At 43.8% G+C, this 22,139-nt stretch overlaps 1 protein-coding gene across 1 annotated transcript; it reads right to left on the bottom strand.

Annotated features, from left to right (window-relative positions):
• Window positions 1-1,995: 1,995 nt before the first annotated feature.
• Window positions 1,996-19,523, bottom strand: LOC139405830 (R-spondin-3-like). The gene is made up of 6 exons (XM_071148265.1): window positions 18,637-19,523; window positions 11,523-11,714; window positions 10,997-11,140; window positions 10,566-10,712; window positions 10,072-10,257; window positions 1,996-3,622 (listed from the first exon to the last, which is right to left on the bottom strand). Exons 1-6 carry the CDS (start codon window positions 18,728-18,730, stop codon window positions 3,384-3,386), a joined length of 1,002 nt encoding a protein of 333 aa, XP_071004366.1. The 5' UTR covers window positions 18,731-19,523; the 3' UTR covers window positions 1,996-3,383.
• Between the last annotated feature and the right edge of the window lie 2,616 nt (window positions 19,524-22,139).

Here is a 22,139-nt window from a genome sequence, read left to right as displayed (position 1 = left end):
TGCCTCGTCTGTGTGGAGCCATTTTCAAACAGCCTTCCAAAGGAGACTTGGGTGAAGTGTGTGAGATGCAACAAATGGGCCCATGATGCTTGTACCTCAGGCCAGGCAATTTATGTCAGCCAGAACTGTGACTCTGAAGATGAGTCTGATTAGTCAGATACGGATGTACTCGTATAGACTGTTACAAAACTGTGCATTAGTGTGTTCAAACACCTCGTCTGATTTGTTAAGACTTGTGGCAGACCAGGGGGTTGGGTCAAAACCTTTACCCAGATCAGATCACAGACAGAGTAGGATTAGCTCAGTTTCAAAGGTGTTTATTCTAATAATAGTTCAAAAGAAAATAATAGGTCTCCACCATGAGACCCTCTCGGGGATACCATCTTCTTGGCTCCTGGTCTTGCTGTATCCTGTGGGGATCAAAAACTGAACTCACTCCTGTTACCTCCGCAACCGTCCCCAACTATACGAGAGTCCTTTCTTCCCCCACTCTCTCCCTGTGTGCTGCCCATCTGGCAGCTTTATGGGACTTGCACAGCAGGTGAGCAATCAGTCCCAATTTGTCAAACAATTCTTATTTGTGTTCTTATTTGTTGATAATCCAATGTGACAATTTACCCGACGTAACGTGACAATTTACCTGCTTATGGGGTAAATTGTCACAAGTGCACACTCTCTATTTAGCGGTCTACAACTCCATACTGAAATAAGATAAGAAGATGTAATGAATACAACATAAGTGCCCAAGACTTACTTCTTTCATTTGGTATACATTTATACCATTGTGATGTATTGTCCCCAGTAAATGTTAGACAGCGTGACAAGTGTGACAACATACCTCACTCTCCCCTACATTAGACATTAACATGCACAATGCAATCATGTATGTCAACATGTGTCCAATATGTTATTGACACAGACGTGGTGGCATAGCAGGAAGATTGGTATACTGTGAACCAAGAGGTTGTGATTTTGCACAATGTAATCAGGTGTCAAATATGTAAGTTGAAAACATTGGATGTTAAAAGCACTGTGTGTGTAACTGTTTCTACAGCCTTTTTCTGTTGGTAAAATAATACTTTTCTAGTTTAATTAACATATGAGACAAAATTGAGCAAACACATTTTAAGACCCACTGAATTTTTGTCTACCTTTCCTCATGTTGAAAAACTAAAAATGAAAAGTTGAGTAAACCAAAAAAAAGTCTGTGGAACCAGTTACTTAATTATTCATATTTAGTTACAGTGTACCCAGCCCTTGAGTTCTCAATTGAATGTATGGACAACAGCTGGATCAACGACTACAATCCCAACACTCGGTTTTAATGTTAAGAAACGTTATTAATCCTTCTAGCAATACGGTTTTATAAACCTTTGGAACTTAACTTTCATGTAAGCGAGAAAGATTCTTTCAATTGTATTATTATTAAATAAAAAAAGATACACTTACTGTGAGCAGTTTTGCAAAGTTGCACCTGGATGTTTTCACACACCACCTCGGATAGCACACTTCCTCTCATCTTGCGCTCTCATTTCTATTGGTCCATTCTATTGGTCTATTCCATTCCACATTTCCGACTGGATCGCATGTATTTCTCAAAATACAACTGGGTGCAACTGTCAAAAAACTGCGTACAGTAAGTGTACCTTTTGGATATAATATAATATTTCTCGATTATATGAAAGTTCAATTCCAAATGTTACCGAAAGTGTATTTGCATTTAGACAGCATTTGGCCAGCGTTGGGCCATTCCCCTCACAAGGCTAAACGGGACATACTAATAGCTCAATGTAATGTAATGGAATTGGAGTGTTGAACACGGGTAAGTAAGGTTGTGGTGGGTTTGATTCAGCATGTCACTGACAGTTCTTTGACTATCTATGACCATCTATTTAATGCAATTTATGTGAAGGCCTATATTAACTTACAAACAACTGTGTTTAGGATGGATATATCTTCAAAAGACTTGCAAAAACGAAGCAAACGCAGTCAATCTGAAATTAGAAAGGCAGGTCTCCAGAGAGTGTTTATTGATGTAGTTGACAAATAATAAAGGGGCGATTCCATACTAGCGTGTCCCAAAAATATTTAGGTTATCTCCGAATGTTCTAGCTATTTTCACATAGAAACTTCATATGGGAGTAAGGATGTTTGATATGCTTTTTAGATTTGTACCACAAACTATTTTTGTGGGATGAGAGTGGCCAATTCGTCCCTTTTAGACCTATAGATGTCCCCTGTAAGATGATCCATGAACTGTACATGATAAAGACAACATCGTGGTGTCATTATACTCCTTATCGAGTGCTCTAAAATATGGAGTGTCTTGTTTCTGAAATATATATATATTTTAGAAATTGTCCACTTTTATCATGATTTTCCCCCAAATGGTTTGTGATACAAATTGAAAAAGCATGCCAAACATCCTTCCCATGAATTAAGGTTTCATGTGACAGTTGCCAGAACAATCTGAGATACCAAAAATATTTTCAGGCATAGAATTACCCAAAGATAACAAATGAAAAACAAAGACAAGTACAAACCCATTATAGTTTATTTGACATACAGATGCTTTTGATTTCTGCTCAGGTGGCTTTAGTGAAAGCACAGATCCTGCTTACACAGACAGGCAAACTAGCACTTTGTCCAGGACGCTTCTGAACAAACATGACCAATAATAAGTTGGGTGGAAAACACTGGGGTCCGTCCTCATTCTTTCACAAAATCAATTCAGTCGGTTTGTCTCATATGTTTACTATACATCTGGATGCAGTAACCACATCTGACTGTCTGTCTTTCTGTTACTGATATCCCATGATAATTTACTCAGCAAAAAACAACAAACAAAAACATAAAGACAACAACAACAACAATTCTACATAATGTCACAAATTAAACCTACATTGAAACCAAGACGCAAAGTTTGTTTTTAACTCCTCCCTCAGCCTTTTAAATAACCAATTCAACAAGCATTTACATTGTCCCGACTCTCAATGACAAACACATCATCATCCCCATACTGTCACATTTCAATGTCTCACTCCTCTCCTCTCTGTACAGTCCCATCCAATCACAAGAGCAGTTTTGTTCATTCCCCTCCAATCAACAGCATTCTTGGGTCTCTCTGGTCTGGTGAAACTAGAGGACAGGACGGGAAGGGGGAGGCGGCCTCTCAGTGGTGTGGTGGAGGGGGGCAGATAGGTAGGTATGTAGGGGAGAAGTCCTTAGAGTCTGTAGTGGCTCGATCGAGTGACCCCATCTCTCTTGTGCATATACAGTATATATTTAAATAATACAGGTAGCAGCAGCACCCCTTCAGCAAGGAGTTGAGGGGGCGAGGGGGACAAAGAGGGGGTGGAGTGAGAGGGCTCCTCCAGGCTCTGTTACTGTGTAGGACCTCCTCCCTCAGGTGAGACAACAGGGTCTCTGTTTTGGCCTCTCCGGCGTCTTTGCTCTGTCTTGTTCCTGTTCTCAGAGTCCTCCCGGTCACCTGCCTCCCCCCTCTCCCTCTCTCTCTCCTTCTTCCTCTCCCGCCGGCCTTCCCCCTGGCTGTCCTTGTCCCGGCGGTTGTCCCGATTTCTCCTTTCGCCCCGCCGCTCACCCTTCCTCCCCTTGCCTTGCCCTAGAGATGGAAAAAACATTGAACAGAAAACACTTGTTAGTCAACTGCTGGCATCTGGTTAAAAGGTGCCTTTTGAGTTTACCAAGGAAAGAAAACAATTCTGTTTCTATACACAGCCTGTCGTCTCTTTATAATGATTTCTGTTGTAGATTAAACTCTGATATTTTCAAGTGATCTACATTACTTTACACAGAGAGCTGGTTGAGGGTCATGGCAGGAGCTGCACTTTCAGATAAGGATATACAGAATAAGATGAATATGAAGAGAGAATGGGTGTGATGATGGCTGTCCAGGGAGTAACTCTGTAGTATGGCACAGTACAAACATGTTCCCCCTATTCACCACTAGAGGTCAGCCTTGCATCACAGACAGTGGCCACACCCTGTGAACAAGGTTTATTTCAGCTGTTGCAATTCTCCACTGAAAGGCTTTGTCAAAAATAGAATGCCTTTAAATAGTTTATCTACTCAGTTGATCTGCTCTTTCGCCATCTCATAAACAAATCAATTTCATGGAATGTTGTAGAGGTTACCACTGAAAGCTGAAAAGCCCCACATCATTCATATAAAACACCCCGAGAGAGAGAGAGAGAGAGAGAGAGAGAGAGAGAGAGAGAGAGAGAGAGAGAGAGAGAGAGAGAGAGAGAGAGAGAGAGAGAGAGAGAGAGAGAGAGAGAGAGAGAGAGAGAGAGAGAGAGAGAGAGAGAGAGAGAGAGAGAGAGAGAGAGAGAGAGAGAGATCGACAAAATGAAAAGCAGCAGGATTGCGAAACTGCTGAGGTAGGCACGGAGCCCCTCTCTCCCCCTGGCCCCCCTTCAGCCTGTGTCCATTAATCAGCCCAGCCGTGCTCTGAGCTCCGCTCCATCCTGACCAGGCAGAGGAGGGCTCGCAGCGCACGCCAGCCCAACGCTGACCCACACATTCCTGGGGTCCAGCCAATGCGATATAGGGCCCTACCATACAACTCTGTTTAGTCTTTCCTGGCTCTGGTCGGCAGGAATAATGAAAGCACACCAGCCTCAAAGGTGAGACAAAACTGGTGCTGGCACTGGTGCTAGCTCTCCCCAGCTGTAATCTGTATCTGAACTATCTGAGCTCAGGGCAGGAGAGGAGGAGAGGCCCCCATACATCCCACAAGGCCAGGAAGATTGTATGGTGTGTGTGTGTCCAGTGTGTGTTTATGGCATATGTGTGTGTGTGTGTGTGTGTGTATAGTACAGTGTGAAAGAGGCATTATTGAAAGGGCTTTGGTGGGTTGCTCTTGCAGCAGGAGTGTAGGGTCCAAACAATGTGTGGGGGTGTAGAGAGGGATAGAGAGAAAAAGAGAGCAAGAGAGAGTGAGATAACTAGATAATGAGAGAGAGAGAGACTGGAACAGAGACACAGCGAGAGAGAGCAAGAGAATGATAGAGAGAAAAAGAATGATGGAGACAGAGAGAGAGAGGGGGAGACAGAGAGATACACACAGAGAGACAGGGATATAGAGAGAGAGACAAGGAGAAAGAGGGAGACAGAGAGAGACACTCAGAGAGATGGAGATAGAGAGAGAGACACACAGAGCGACAGGGAGATAGAGACAGGGAGACAGAGAGAGACACTCAGAGAGACAGGGAGATAGAGACACACAGGGAGATAAAGAGAGAGGGAGATGGAGAGAGACAGAAAGAGACAGGGAGACAGAGAGAGAGACACTCAGAGAGACAGGGCGATAGAGAGAGACAGAGAGACAGGGAGACAGAGAGAGACACTCTGAGAGACAGGAAGATAGAGAGAGAGTCACACAGAGAGACTGGGAGACAGAGAGAGAGGGAGACAGAGAGTCTCAGAAAGACAGGGAGATAGAGAGAGACACACAGAGGGAGACAATGAGATAGACATGGAGACAGAGAGAGACACTCAGAGAGACAGGAAGATAGAGAGAATCACACAGAGAAAGACGGGGAGATAGAGAGAGACAATGGGATAGAGAGAGAGAGACAGGGAAATAGAGAGACAGGGATATATGAATATATATATATTTATAAAGAGAGAGAGACAGGGATATATGTATATATATATTTATAGAGGGAGAGAGAGAGAGAGAGACAGGGAGATAGACACACAGAGAGAGACAGGAAGATAGAGAGAATCACACAGAGAAAGACGGGGAGATAGAGAGAGACAATGGGATAGAGAGAGAGAGACAGGGAAATAGAGAGACAGGGATATATGAATATATATATATTTATAAAGAGAGAGAGAGACAGGGATATATGTGTATATATATTTATAGAGGGAGAGAGAGAGAGAGAGACAGGGAGATAGACACACAGAGAGAGACAGGGATACATGTATATATATATTTATAGAGAGAGAGAGAGAGAAAGAGAGAGAGACACATAGAGAGAGAGACAGGGAGATAGCGTGAGAGACAGGAAGATAGAGAGAGACACACAAAGAGAGAATGATAGAGAGTAAAAGAGAATGATAGAGAATGATAGAGAGAATGATAGAGAGAAAAAGAGAATGAGAAAGAATGATAGAGAGAGAATGATAAAGAGAGAATGAGGGAGAGAGAGAATGATATAGAGAGAATGAGAGCGATAGAGAGAGAGAATGATAGAGAGAGAAAGAGATGAGCAGCATTCTGAATCTGACTCCGCCCCCCCATCCCAACCCACCTCTGGCTCTTTCAACACAGGAAGTCCCCTCTACACACATTGTTTTGTTTGTCATAACCATTTAAAGATAAGCGGCTTAGTCATAATCTCTGGGTTTCCTAAAACCCAAGGCACAACTTCATCTGGGCTCGTGTTGAGGTGATTACTGGGTATGTTTATCAGAGAAGGCTTTTGTCTGTCTGAACTGTGTCTATGGATTCTATAAACTGTCCAGCGATGCAGTGGACCCGAAGGAGACACTTGAATTAAAACACTTTCAACAGAGATTTAGCACATTCTTACCAGCATGGTCATCACCGCTACACTGCAGTGGATGACTGGCAGTGTTTTTTGGGATGGTTTGTGTGTGTGTGTGTGGGTGTGTGTGTGTGTGTGTGTGGGGGGGGGGGGGTGCAGCTATTATAAAACAAACATTTTGATGTGACGTATGTCCACGTAAAGTATGATCAGGTTCAGGCATGTGGTTTATATAAACTGTAAAATAGAACTGTGAAAAATGACTATAAAAGTAATATCAACAGAGCTGGATTATAAGATTACTGTAACTAAGGACAGCTTTCAAAAGTGTTGCAACTTCACAAGAGTTTATGCAAGTGCTTGGCTTTCACATTGCTTAGCCCTAGCTAGATATCTCAGCTGAATTGATACTTTCATTGAACTGTCATCTGGCATTGATTATTTACCATTTTTATCATAGAGTTTGGGTGAAAAGGGGAGATATAGAGAGAGAAAGTGAAAGAGAGAGCAGTGAGTGTAAGAAAACTGCTGAAATTGTTTCTCGGGATCACCCTCCAACACACACTCCTATGCAGTGCAATTACACTGATATCCCTACAGTGCATTGGTTGCACAAAGTACTAGACATCATGCTGCTCAGTGCTCACTGGTGTGCAGACTGTTTGTGTGTTAGGGTGCCTGTGTGTGCAGACCGTTTGTGTGTTAGGGTGCCTGTGTGTGCAGACCGTTTGTGTGTTAGGGTGCCTGTGTGTGCAGACCGTTTGTGTTTTAGGGTGCCTGTGTGTGCATGCGGGGAAACAGTCTGGCCCGCTGTCAGAGAGGGGATGTGCAGGAGCATAATTAGTCTAATGACGCAGAGGGGGCAACATCCTCCATGGCAGGCACACTGTCGTCCAGGGGGCTTTTGGTGGGAGCCAGGCTGGGATTAAAGGCTCTGGGCTGTCCCACAGGAGAAATGCCCGGAGCTTTGAAGGCTACGGGACGCCTGTCCCGCTCCCCCTCACTGGGGGACGGGAGGGGGCTACCTTCTAGCTGGGTTAGATAGATAGGGGAACGGTGGTTTGGAGGACAAATTAGCCGCAGTTGTTAACACAAAGCAGACAGCAGGCAGGCAGGCGAGGACATGTATGTTAACATTTACGACAACCAAGCATGTTGAAGGAGGGGGAGGAGGACACTGTACACTGAAAAGATATGACACCTCTGGCTACTGTAGCTCAACAGAGCTTACTAGAGATGAAACGACCAAATCAGAGTTGTGTTAAAGAGGAAGAGTGAAAGTGAGGGTTCTTGCCCTGTGATTCATTCTGTGACATTCCATATTTCTCTAAGTACTGGACCTGTTTAAAGTCCAGCTCCTGTTGTCATTTTTGTGGATAAGGAGCGTAAAACCTCCTTGATTCATATTGAGAGTTCCTGCTCTCTGATTCATAAGGAGGGGGAGGACTGGGGGTGACATGGAGGTTACAACGTTCTGTTTAAAAACAGAAAAGACCGATGGAGAGAGCCAAAAGAGAAGAAGTTAGAAAACAACAGCCATTAGGGAGAGCTGGAGGGAGACGGCAAGAGAGACGGGGAGAAAAGAGACAGGGAGAGAAAAGGGGGAGAAAAGAGACAGGGAGAGAAAATACACAGGGAGAGAAAAGAGACAGGGAGAGAAAAGAGACAGGGAGAGAAAAGAGACAGGGAGAGAAAAGACACAGGGAGAGAAAAGACACAGGGAGAGAAAAGAGACAGGGAGAGAAAAGGGGGAGAAAAGAGACAGGGAGAGAAAAAGGAGAGAAAAGAGACAGGGAGAGAAAAGAGACGGGGAGAGAAAAGAGACAGGGAGAGAAAGGGGGAGAAAAGAGACAGGGATAGAAAAGGGGGAGAAATGAGACAGGGAGAGAAAAGAGACAGGGAGAGAAAAGGGGGAGAAAAGAGAAGGAGAGAAAAGAGACGGGGAGAGAAAAGGGGGAGAAAAGAGACAGGGAGAGAAAAGGGGGAGAAAAGGGGGAGAAAAGAGACAGGGGGAGAAAAGAGACAGGGAGAAAAGAAGAGAGAGAAAAAGAGTGAGAGCTCTTTCTAGAGAAAGACAAAACTTGGCTGGAGAAATAACAAATAAACCTGGTCTGGGGATGGACGGAGGCCCTTGGGGAGCAATGGAGGGAAGATGGAGGGGTGAAGGGATAGAGGGAGGAGGATGTATCAGTGTCTGAGGGGCTGGTGGGGATTAGAGCGAGCTGGCGGAGGTCGGACCAGTGACCCCGTGGCGTATGCGGAACGTAAACACGGAGCGGAGGGGACGCGCCAGAGCAGATAATTAGCTCTGCTCACTGGATGTTCCAGGAGCCGGCCGGCCGACCCGGGGGAAGCAGCTGGGTAATCACACGCAGGGGCAAGGTCGATAACCGTGTGTGTGTGTGTGTGTGTGTGTGTGTGTGTGTGTGTGATAACCAGGCCTCGGCCTACAGTGTGTAACCGGCACCCACCCACACACCTACCCACCCACAGCTCTGGCCTGCCTCCACCCCGCTCAGGCCGATCAGCACAGCACCGACTCCACACTAAGACCCCCACTCCACCACGGGACAGGGGAACAGGAGCCCCATTCAGGAGGAAGGAGGGGTGGTGTGTTTTTTTTGGGTGTGCAAAAGAGAGTATCAGCAGGGTGGAGAAAAAGGGGAGAAAGAGAGAAAGACGACAGACTGGGGGAGGAGCAGAGGCCACATTTCACAGCCTAAATGACAGATTCAACCCAACCAGGACTCTTTACAAATTACCGCCTATGGTTTTTAAAGGGACCAGTTGATGTGGGTGTGTATTCAGATCTGTATGTGTGTTGGCAGCTGCTGTTATTAGTCTAAACTAATGCTGATTCCCCCCATCGCCTCATGGCTCCCCAAGGGAGGATGTTTGAGGAGTCTGTGTGTTTCTGCTTCACAGTAAACTTTTCTGCTGAATCGCTACTGAGGGGTTGTGTTTGTGCTGTAAGTAAGGCTGCCTCAAGGCCCTGGTGGGCTGGGGAGCTGGGGGCCTGGGGGGCTCGAGGGCTGAGGGCCTGTTGTCTGACCCTTAACACTACAGTCAGGGCCGGCTGAAGGATCAGTCTCCCCTCAGCCACCAATGACAAACAAACCACATACAAATATAATAAGCAACAAGCAAATATGTTTTTATGACCCCAAACTCCTTCTTACAAACACTCTTTCTGTTTGGCTTCGGTTGAAAACATATTTTTGGTAATTCATTAGAAATCATCAGATCAATGTTTACGAGGAAAAATCGAGTGTTTTGACATATTTTTATAATCCGTAAAGTCTGGATTCGAAGAGTTGGAGCAACAACACACAGGCGTTTCACCATTATCCACTAACCACAATGCATATTCTTAAAGTCAACAATTCAGGTCCCTTAAGGAGAGGAGAGGAGTGGCAGATGACTGACCAGTCATTTCAGATTATAGTGTAGGGACAAAGTTGGTTCCGGAACTCTAGCCTACAACTGTACTAACAATGGAGATAGTGACCTGTCCTACTACTGATGACCCCCGTATAGTTATTATAGTATTTACCTGGACATCGCCTCCTCTTGAGGACACACTCTTTCTTTTCCCAGATGGGGGGACAGGGTTTTCCGTAGGCGGTAGGGAACTGGACAACTTCCCGGGTCCTCGTCTCCTCACCCCATTTAAATCCACAGGTTTTCCCTGACCGGGAGCAGGGGCTCCACTCTCCCCACTCACCCACTGCGCAGTGCACTGCACAAATGATTAAGGAAGAGGAGGAGACACACACTCTATGTTACAAGAGGCATAGACCAAAGCTATCAACAACCAACATTCACATATAGAAGGGCAAAGTCACTGTAAAGCATTTGAAGTAAACACCAGTGGAGTCTAGTGCCACTTTAAATCGGAGGTTGGGCTTATTGTTTTGGCTGGATACTAAACACACCATGTGTTTGATGTGTTCCATACCTTTTCATTCCGGCCCAATGAGCCCATCCTCAGATTTCCCCACCAGCCTCCACTGGTAAACACTCTCTCCTCCTTGTTCTGGAGCTCACCTTGAAGGGAACACTCCATGAGTTTGTCGTTTGGTTCAAACTCATCTGGACAGACGTGGTGACACTTCCCCAGCAGCAGGTACAGGCCTGGTCTGCACCTCGTACATGTGTCATTGATCAGACAGGCATCACAGTCCGCAGGACACTCTGAAACACCAACACATACATAATATTACACCTGCACTGGAGTCAAATCACATCAACACACACAACAAAGACCTTTACAATTACATTTAACTGCATTCTTCCATTCTAAGAAAACCAAATGCAATACGATATGCTATTTTAACTCCACATTTTACATCATGTGATTGAGACATAGAAACAAATATGTAACGCTAATACACTACACTAGCCCTCTCTTTGTAACGTGTCTAACACCAACACCATCAGGACTTGACAATAACGTAACAGTCTAATATTCTACTCACTGGGAACACATTCCCTTTGTGTGTCGCTGCAGACCAGGCTCTCTGGGCAGCTCTCCTGACACTTGCCCAGGTGGAGATAGTACCCCGCTCGGCACCGCATGCAAAGGTTCTTATTGAAGCAAGAATCACACTCCGGCCTGCACTCTGAAACACCCAGTCAGTCTGTCAACAGCCTGCAAGATTATGTTGCTCTTGAAGTGATTTGTTGAACATGCAGTATGTTAGAATGAGCAGCACTCTAAAACAGGACAATTGGCTGCACATAGATGCACATCCCTTCATGAGATTTTAGTGTACAAAATAATAGAAGATCATGCATTTGGAGTGACTGGCATGCAGTGATACCAAATAGACTTAATACATACACTAAAACACAGATTAAGCCTAGCCCTGGACTAAAAAGCATGGAGATTCTCAGTTGAAATAGCTTTTTAGTCTAGGACTAGGCTTAATCTGTCTATGTAAACCGTCCCTTAGTGTAAAAGTAGAGGTAGGTTACGTCTTTGGTAATAGCCATGCAACTTACTTGTGCATGTGTTTCTGTCTGGTGAGCGGGTGCCATAGAAACCACTGGGGCAGGAGGGCAGACACACCCCCATCTGCCTCATCCCATTTCTCTCCAGGAAGATAAAGAGGCGGGGCTTACAGGACAGACAGCCATTATAATCAGAGCAGGTCAGACAGCCTCCCTGGCACCCTGAGCTCACCCCTGGGTTCTCTGCAGGTAAGACGGAGGGAGAGGATGTGGCACAGAAGGACAAAAGTCAGTTTAGACATTTTACTTTATGTGTCTCAAATGGCACAACATTGACTTTATAGTGCACTGCAAAAGTAGTGCACTATAGGAATAGGTTGCCATTTGGGAAGCAACCATACAATCAGTTGGCACAGGGTTTCTCAAACTTTTTGGGATACTGTACCCCCCCAATCACATGTTGATCTGCCTGAAGTACCCCACTCCTCCTGTACAACTGATCGTTTGGCATATGGGTCCTTTCCAAGTACCCTGTGTACAGGCCAGGCTGGCAGGTACCCTCACAGGGTACTGCTACCCAAAGATGAGAAGCACTGATTAAGCAGAGACTCTTATCCAGAGTGCTTTATAATAACATAAGTGTATTCAACTAAAGTAATTGAGACAACGACATGATCATTGCAAAAGGTATTGTCTTATGTCAGGTGGCGTCACTCCTACGTGATGATCGTCCCTAAACTGACATGGTAGTATATCTGACTTTAACAATATGCAAAAGGTGCATCAACACCCAGCCACACTAAACCAACCAACAACGGTGGAACAGAGGAACATCCCTCAACATGTTGTTACACTATCATTTACATTCAATAGAACTAATGTGGAAATGGAGATATCCTACGTTTTTAAAAGAATCGACAATGCCAATCCAAGTTATTGTTTTAATATATTACTGCGGCTGTGAGACAGATGAAGGTGTTAACCAACACTGCAACTCAACACATCACACGTCAACATATCACAAATCAACTACGCCTCTCTCTCTCTCTCTCTCTCTCTCTCTCTCTCTCTCTCTCTCTCTCTCTCTCTATGCCAATTAAATAAAGAGGGACTACTGCTTACATTTAAACAAATATAGCTCTTCAGACTATATGAACTGTTTGTAGTCTATGACTTCTATCCAACTACCGCAACGAGGATACCAAATAGCCAACAAAGCGTTTGGATGGTGACAAAATGCTACAGATTTACAGATTTTTCTGGGAACAATGACCATAGAACAACTCAATACTAAACATGACAGGCAACAAGCAGGCCTGTGGACTCTCTTGGAGGGAAAAATAATCAAATGAGACGTCAAGCATACCAAGGTTCGCACGCAATGCCAGAAGCCGCGCACTTCTTATTCTCGCTCTCTCCACAGAAGGAGTACAGTTTATTCGTTGTACTATGACTAAAAGGACGAAACAATTTGGCAACATTATCAATATTCAGACAGACCTCCAGCTGACTGTCTGGCCATGACACTGCGAACACAGCCAAATGAGTAAGATGAGTAATCGGCACTGGCACTGATAACTTTGCAACATGTCTCAAATTCATCTTCATTATGCTTCGTGTTGAAGATAAGCCTATCTGTCGACCCACATCGTTCACAGGGTCGACTGTGTTATAAACAGGGAAAGGCTGAGCTTTCATTATGACTGATGGTAGGATTAGAAAGGGATTGCAAAACTGCCTGTCTGTAGGCCTATACATTCTACTAAGATAGCAAGTCTTGTGTCAGAGATATTTCCATAGGCTCAGAAAAAAGCCCTGCCAGAATGTGAATAACATCCAATTTCTCTGTTGGTTGGTGTGGAGGTTGGCACCTGCTCAGGTTGAAATTATTAACATTTTATGTACGCAAAATGTTCACAGGAAAGTGTTATTACTCAGACTTTGGAGTTGGTCTCCAGGTTAAAGTCCTGCATAAATGTGTCCAGTCTCTACTATAATAAGGAGGCTATAAAATGCCCAGGGTAGGACAGTGTCTTTGAAAGAGGGATAGTGTCATCACAGTATGTGAGAAGTCTACAGTCAAATGGGGAACTGAGCAGAGGCTCCATTACCACAAACTGCCATCTTGGACTGGGCATAAGTGAAAACTCATGCGTCCTGACTGCCACTGCTGATTTAAGCTATGTGTGACTGATTTGTAGGGCAGGATGTCAAATGGCTTAACTCTCAACTCTTGTTGAATTACAGAGCTTGACCTCAGAGGACGGTGGAGATGAGGACAGACTGGTTGAGAGGAGAAGAGGTTGGGTATGTACTAGGACTACCAGCAGGAACTGCAAGTGAGTACCTGACTGAGGATATATATTGCTATTTCACACTACTGATCCAAGCTGAACTGAGCTGTATTGGTCCTGGTTATGCATCTACTGTACCATAGTTGCTGGAACCATGCAGGAAAGGACATGTGAAAAGATCATATCTGAGCCTGCACATTATAGTTTGGGTTGGCACGATGTGACAAGGGTACTAGCAGGTGGCTCTGGGTTACTTTAAACCAGGAGTGCTCAAACTTTTGGGATTGGTGGGACAAAATATAATCTGAGTGGTGGGCCGCGGGCCAAACAAATGTACATGATTTATTTAAAAACAAGGTAAACAATACCCTTTTAGGGTCGTGAAATAATAGTTTTTTTGAAGGTAATCATAAAATGTCACTTCAAACATTAATCAAATCATAGCCATATAACTTGACACACATTCTGATTACCACCCACTGGGCAAAAACTACTTGAATCAACAGTGTTACCACGTCAAATTGAATGTGATGACTTTGAATTTACGTGGAAAATTGATTGCAAAAAGTTACCAACGCAAGTGAATTTTGACTTTATTTTACACACGTGTTTACCGAAATCCAACTATGTGGTGATTTTTGTTGTTGTGGTTGATTTCACGTTGAATTCATGTTAGCTGGCAACTCAAGCAAATGTAAATCAAAACTAGATGTTGAAATAACTTCTGTGCCCAGTGGGCAGATGTATTACATTTTTTTACCATTGTAGCATAGTAACTGCAACCAAGTTTCTATGTTCATAAGGCTAATGACTTTATTGTGTGCAGGTTTTGGGGGGGGGCTAAGCCCCCCACTTTGCACGCAAAACATTTTAGTGTCCCCCTCTTGGCCGCGGAGAGAAATATTTGCAGCTTTAAAGTTAATGGGGGGGGGGGGGGGGGAATTCAGCAATTCTACAAATGTTTCCATGGGGCAGAGAGGAAATGTTGCAGTTTTTTTATATGCTACAATGGTAAAAAATGCAATACATCTGTCCACTCAAGAGCTGGGTCAAAGGCCAGAGAATGGCATGCATGGTACCTGATGCAATGACAGGGAGCACCTCACTGAGTCAGATATTTTGAGCTCATTTAGTAGATGTCCCTTGATGGTTAAGGTAAGGGTTTGGGGAATGTACGCAGATCCTATATCAGTTCTTAGGGGGAACATCTCAGGGGCAACTTCTGGGATTGCGACACATGGTAAGAGCTAGTCTCAGTATTCACCACTGCAGAGCTACGCAAGGAGCATATCAGTGTGTGCAGTAGGTGTTTTATCCTCCTAGTTCTCTGGCATATCGTGCCGTGGGTGAGTTGTTGGCCTTTTCTCCCTCCTTCACTTCAGGGTTAGCTGCCAGATTGCCATAGATCACAGAGATTGTGTTTGAAATATTTTAGCAATCTTTACAACTGCTGTCCATTTGCCCTCATGTGTTCCTGCCAAGGCCCCCTAATTCACAGAACCCTTAACACAGAGGAATTTTGCCTGGCCTTGCCTAGCTCGCACTGACACAACAGGGCAATCCCATGGTAACAGAATTATGCTAAGACTCTGATTTTTCACTTTAAAATGAACGCCAAACAAAAACCATTGATTTCAAAGTTTAACAAACGATAGAACTCCATGCATAATGACTTCTTTGAACAATTTACATAGGACATTTTTTTAAATCTACATTTTCTGGAAAATTGGTGCAGATGCAAAGTTCTTCCTGGAAATGGGTTTTTGTAACATTGTCAGTGGAAATTGTTAAAAGTAGTCCTTGTGTATATAGTTTGTTAAACTTTGAAATCAATGTTTTTTTGTTTGGTATACATTTTAAAGTAAGAAATCTGAGTCTCAGCATAATTCTGTTACCATGGAATTGCCCAACATCAATTAGGCGGCTTGCATACCCACAACAAAATTGTTCTTGCATGAGGTCTGTCCTGTGAGTTCTGTCCTGTGAGGTCTGTCTTGTTGGGTCTGTCTTGTGAGGTCTGTCCTGTGAGGTTTGTCCTGTGAGGTCTGTACTGTGAGGTCTGTACTGTGAAGTCTGTACTGTGAGGTTTCAATTGCCTGAACTGCTTGAACCACTTGTAAAGTTAAAATCATTGACCACAAGATGAAAACAACCATGATTATTTTGAGCATCATGTGTAGATATAAACAAAACGGCTAACAGCAGAATGATGAAGGCAAACACGCAAGTCATAGGGCACAGACCTAAAAAAAAACAAGTTTGCCTTTCCAAGATGTTTTCTTAATCAAACTCTGTGGTGTTGAACCTCTGCATATCTCCCCCTCCTTTAATTTCATTATCTGTCCTTCTTTCCCTTTATTAGGAATCCAATCTGTTATTCACACCTAGTGTCTATTTTAGACCCACTAGAAATCATTCTGGCCTCTATTTTAGACCCACTAGAAATCATTCTGGTCTCTATTCTAGAACACCTAGAAATCATTCTGGCCTCTATTCTAGAACACCTAGAAATCATTCTGGCCTCTATTCTAGAACATCTAGAAATCATTCTGGCCTCTATTCTAGAACACACAGAAAATCATTCTGGCCTCTATTCTAGAACACACAAAAATCATCTGGCATCTATATTCTAGACCACATAGAAATCATTCTGGCCTCTATTCTAGAAATCATTATGCTATCTTGTGTTTTCTCGCAGGCATTCATATCTCTCATTTGTGGATACATCAAGGGCAGAAGGAAGTGGACTGTTTTTGGCCAGTTGACTGCATGGTCAGGTCCCTGACTGAGAGCTCATTCACCCTGCTCTCTCTGTCTGACTATCACAGATAGTCATATGTCAGGTCGGCCTCCTTCAATTAGCACCAGCTAAGTAGGCTGCGATGCGCTAGGGGAGGCCCACAGTTTGTCTATCTGGAATGCACCCACAAACCAATGTGGACCCACAATTTCTACGCAGGCATGTAGGGTTTAGATAAGAATATGATATATCAAGTTGAAGAAGTGGTTCTTAAGACGTTAAACACTTCTTCAGGCAATGCGTATGGGACGCACACCAAAACACCGCTATTGTTTGTTACCAGCCTACCTTTCCAGATAACAATCCACCTGGCAACAGGTGATGCATGCAATACTCCATTCTACTAAGGCAGAAGAGCACATCTGGAAGCTCATCTGGAACTTCAATATAGTGCAGAGAGAGAATAATAAAGCAAGCTCCATGGTACTACTGACAAGATACAGGGTGAGACCCGTGGAGTTACTTGACACAGAACATGATATCTATTAGGCTTAAAGAAAGATGCTGAACGGATACCTTCATGCAGAGTTCTCCAACTCTGGTCCTGGAGAACTACTGGAAGTGCTGGCTTTTGTTCCAGCCCAGCACTAACACACAGAACTGGGGTTGGAGAACCCTGCCATGGTCAATGTTGCTGATACTCTGAACATCTAGGAAGCAAAACAAAAAATAAGTAAAGTGTCTACTGATTTACCTGAGCTTCTTTGTTGTGTTTTGGATATGATGATAGTTTTGCTTCAGAGCTTTGAAATACTGTAAATCATTTCATACAAGATACTAACCCCTCTGAATTTCTAACTGAAAAATTGTTGTATTCTGAACTGCCAACTAAATATGAACATATGAGTTCCCTCTTCCATTTTTTCAACACCACAAAAAATGATCACCACAGAAAGTCACAGTTATGGTAAACAAAAAAAATGTGTTACAGCTTTGGCAATTCTACACAGAACGCCCTTTAACACAGAACGCCCTTTAAAGATGAACATGGCCAGGCTTTCATGTATTTTCACATTAGATGCACAATCTTATATTCTACATGTATTACAATCAAGAAGATAACTGTATCAGCATCCTCTAACAGCGGTTAGATGGCACGCGCGGCCACATGCTCAAAGCTTCTACTCAGTGTTGCAGAGGAAGCACAAGCACTGAAGACATTCCATAACATCAGTGAAATGCAAATATAATACACTTCAGATGAACTTTCTATGTAATGAATCATTTAGATCAGAAAGTTATAACATACTTTGTCGGCAGACATGCCGCGTAAAAAGTGCTCTGCCACTGGCCGCTAGAGAGCGATGGGAACTAGGGGATGCAGCGCGCACTGCAGCTTTGTGGAATAAACTTCTAAGAAAACTGTCAGGGAACAGTGACTGGTTGAATTTTATCAGTAGAAAATGACAACCCTGAGGGTCATGTAATGTTGAACGCCATGCAGTCCAATTATTGACTGCGGTGTGGTTGAGGACGAAATGTGCGTAAAATTGGCCGCTGCAGAGAGTAAAGTACGCATATTGCTTTTGTAGACACCATATAGTGAGTTCCACAGAGGCATGTTGCCTAGTGATTAAAATGAAAGTTTATTGATCTGAAAACACATTTTTTAGATTGGTCGAGTTGCCTTTGATTATAACTAAATGCGGGCTGTACTTAAAAAACGGTATCATATTATAAATGATAAGCTACCCACCCTATCACCATTGTTTTGACACATTCATTTATGGGAAGTTTCATATGTTGTAATAGAGATTGAACCACAGGACTATGTTATTACATCTCCACCTCAACCAAAAAAACATTCCAACCCAATTAGGCATATTTCCTAAAGCCATGCTATGATCTTTCATTGTAAATGTCATTGTCAAGTATGAGATGTTCAAATCATATCGGTTAACCTTGATACAGTACTCATATTGTTATGTTATTTATACATCTACATGAAAATATGTATGTCATATGGTATGATAGGCACTACAACACTACAGTAGGGTTCAATGGAACAGAGACCAGGAGCATGTGTGTGCGCGCGAGCAACTCACTGCATGCGCGGGCGCTCTTTACTCACGTTTATGTTGCCGATACCTAGAGGGTTGCTGCTGACAATCAGTGTATTCCATGCAGTGCAAGATCAAAACAAAGGAGATCAGTTGTAATTGCATAGTAACCCGGAGATGATGACTTGAATAGCCAATGTCAATGTCCTCCAGAAAAGTGCAGCTTTGATTCCACTTTTTTGAGAGGGAATGTGTTGTCTTATTCCTGGAAAGAGCAGAATCCCCTGCTCTGCGCAGAGAGTGATGTCTGATTTACGATGGCCCAATGACACCTGGGCCGTTTAGACAGTAACATCCTTGATAGAATCCTCATGTGTGCCACAAAGCGAGACCAAATCAGGTATCCGTAGTGAGCATATTCCCACAACCAAACCGTTAGATTATCATCCACCGCGGGAAAAATAAGATACTCAAAGAAAGAAAGCGTAGATCATATAATCGAGGCTGGCATATTGATACAGTTTCAGTTGTCTTCCTGTATCCTCCACTGATACTCTCTCGAAGTTCGCCGCACGTCCAGGTGTGAGGGTTACTTTATTGTGCCCTGCGTGTAGGAGGTCATCGCGTCATCCCCATCATCTAACAGAGTAGACAAAAACTGGGAGCCGCGCGCGTCACTGGCTGCAGCAGCACCTAACTGTAATAAAGTACCAAGATTCGACGAGGTGAGAACCAACTTGATTGTCGCGCACTTCTCGTTGTTCGACAGTTAAAGCAAAAATAATCTGCGCAGTTTCAGCTCTTTTCAGTTTTGCGTGCAATACTCATTCCCCCACTCCAACTCGCTCTCTTATGACTTCAGCCCTCTGCGGTCTCCCTCTACACGCTCGAAAGTTTATTTAGAGGGCAAGCACCCCCACGTTAGATTTCCTTCGCGTTTGACCCCTCCGTTGAGAAGACTTTTACTTGGCATGGTGTTGATAATGTGTCTTTGGGAAATTGCGCTGTTTTACGCACGTAGTATTTCTATGGAATTTCAGATATTCGCTGTTTATGGCCAAATAGTCCTTTTAATTTCGATTTTATGATGCACTTTTATTATGTTTGATTACTGTTATTTCTGGCTACAGAGAAACACACTTTAAACGTTGTAATTGTTTGTAGATGGCACTAATTGCAATTATCAAGAACACAAAAAAGAAGTGCACTTGTGCAGCATGACGTGCTGTTTATTTTGTGTCGTTTTTGATGTACAATCACTTGAAACTTCAAGAGACAAGTTTCCCATTCTCTGCTTGTATATAACACGCGAGCTTGGTCTAGTGTGCAGCGAGCGGAACCTCTGATGGGACCTGCGGTCGCGTAACTCTCACAGAGAGAGAGAGTGTGAGAGGGAGAGGGAGAGGGAGAGGGAGACATTTCCTAGTATAGCCTAATCTGGTTTGAGGGCGCCTGTCGAGTAAAGTGTGGTATACAATTAACCCAAAGCCAGGCTCCTCCTTAACTCGCGTCTTTTGAAGCTACCGAATCTATTCCATTTTAGACTGACGTAATTCTCCACGGCAATTATGGCTCTTGAGTTTGTTTATGAATTTGTGCACTTTAGAGGTAAAATACGAGAAGACGATCAGTGAGCTGCTCGAGGGACTCAACATGGGACCCTCTCTAAAGGAGTCTCTGTATTGCATATATATGCTGTCATTACACGCCGTAACCAGTTGGGTATGCAGTACGGAGCGCGCATGTTTATGTAACAAAGCACTTTGGACAATGGCATCATTTTTCTTTAACCTATTTGTTATTGTATGGTGTTCTTGTTAAAGAAGGCATCTAGCAAGGGGAGCTTAACTGCACATCTGTAGGTAGGCAATAGACATACCATGAGAGGAGAGAAGCAGTTTGTCCCATCACCTCTAGAGGGAGTCAGTGCCATAAAAGCGTCTGTCTGTAGTGATTCATATACACGGCACAGGTTTTGAGGGCAGCGTTGTTTAGGAAAACCTTGAGAGATCCACTTCCATTCTGTGTGAGGAACATACTTGTATGTTCTATCCCAACAACAACACCAGCGATGGGAGGGATGATATAGGGAGAGAGAGTTATATGTAATTATTTACCCTTTTGTAATTGAACTATTTTCACATCATTATAACACTGTATATAGCTATAATATGAAATTTGAAATGTCTCTATTCCCTTTAAACTTTTATGAGTGTAATGTTTACTGTTAATGTCTGATCATTTATTCCACTTTTGTTTAATATCTACAGTATTTCACTTGCGTCCACACTGACGTGGAATATAATGTAAGCGTTGTGTTGGTTGTTTTTACTGTAGGAAGGTGAACTAAAGTCTCTATTGTCAACTGCACCTACACAGAACCAGGCCAAGCAGTAGTATTGCAGATGGATTTGTTTTATAGTGATATAATGTCAAATACTTTAACCACAGCTAAGATGCAAAGGACCGACCTCAACCATGATATGTTCACATCTCCAATTGTATTTGTCACTGATAGTGTGCGGACATTGTGCTCAAAATCCATGGAATGAAGATGATAGCTAGGTCCCCAAGATGTTGAACATAAGGGAGGGTTAGAAACAAGCCCCTCTTTGTACCCCCCCCCCCCCCCCCCCCCCCCCCCCCCAGCCCCCCTCATAGTGTTGTCCCATACAGAGGGGTACTGCCTGGGAGGGCAGGAGAGGGGGTGTGAGGGGGAAGGTCGCTTGGTCACTCCCTGTGACCGTCTGCGAGGGGATCCATCAACACCCTTAAATGAAGTCTGCCAGGTGCGCGAGTCAACCACAGAACAGTGAGCTCCAGCTGACAATGGGGCAGTAGGGCAAATCAAACTCAGAGCCAGGGAACTGGGAGGAATTATCATGTTTTATTGGATACTTCTATTTGTCTGCCACAGTCTGCCCATGTCTGTTGAAATCCCATCCATTGTGATCTTTGCTTGAATTATTATTTGGACAATAACTGAGGTTGTGTCCCAAATGGCAGCCTATGGGCCCTGGTCAAAAGTAGTGCACTACATAGGGAATAGGGTGCCTTTTAGGAGGCAGACACTGACATTCTCCCCAATGATGATGCCCATGTGCAGTAGTTCATCTTCATTGTCTTACCATTACGATTCAGTTACCCTGGATGGCAATGGAGATGGAGATTCAAAGTGGGCCGTGTTGGTGAGCCGTGGAGAGCCTGTGAAAACACACAGCACCCACCCTGTCCTTATAAGCATGTTTTTTAAGGTGGCAGCAGCTTTCCATTTTAGCAGCCTGTGTCCTGATGATAATCCCAGGTCCACACTGATCCAGGACATTCTCCGAACATGAAGCAACCAGAGTGTGCATGGATGGGATGAGGAGAGGGAGAGGAGTGGGTATGGTGTCAGCCATATTGAATGTGCCCACGAGGGCACTGTGAAGCGCTGTGCCCACATTCTTATCTTGGTACAGTCAGATTACCTTGGTCTGAAGGGCTTTGTCTGTTCTTGTAATTCTATTTCTATGATGTCACCCTCACAGTCAGAGCCTCCTAATAAATGGACGTTACTTCATGAGATTGTCCT

This window comes from Oncorhynchus clarkii, chromosome 3 (genome assembly GCF_045791955.1).
Source record: "Oncorhynchus clarkii lewisi isolate Uvic-CL-2024 chromosome 3, UVic_Ocla_1.0, whole genome shotgun sequence".
NCBI classification, from domain to species: Eukaryota; Metazoa; Chordata; class Actinopteri; order Salmoniformes; family Salmonidae; genus Oncorhynchus; species Oncorhynchus clarkii.
Note: the sequence above shows the minus strand (reverse complement) of the source record. Positions and strands in the feature narration are given on the sequence as shown.

What these genes read in the sequence shown, in the direction of transcription:
- LOC139405830 (XM_071148265.1), bottom strand. Translation starts at nt 18,730, where the DNA reads ATGCAATTACAACTGATCTCCTTTGTTTTGATCTTGCACTGCATGGAA. An exon ending in TAGGTATCGGCAACATAAAC is followed by an intron (nt 11,715 to 18,636) that starts GTGAGTAAAGAG and finishes TCTTACCTGCAG; the next exon opens with AGAACCCAGGGGTGAGCTCA. An exon ending in CATGGAGTGTTCCCTTCAAG is followed by an intron (nt 10,258 to 10,565) that starts GTGAGCTCCAGA and finishes TCATTTGTGCAG; the next exon opens with TGCACTGCGCAGTGGGTGAG.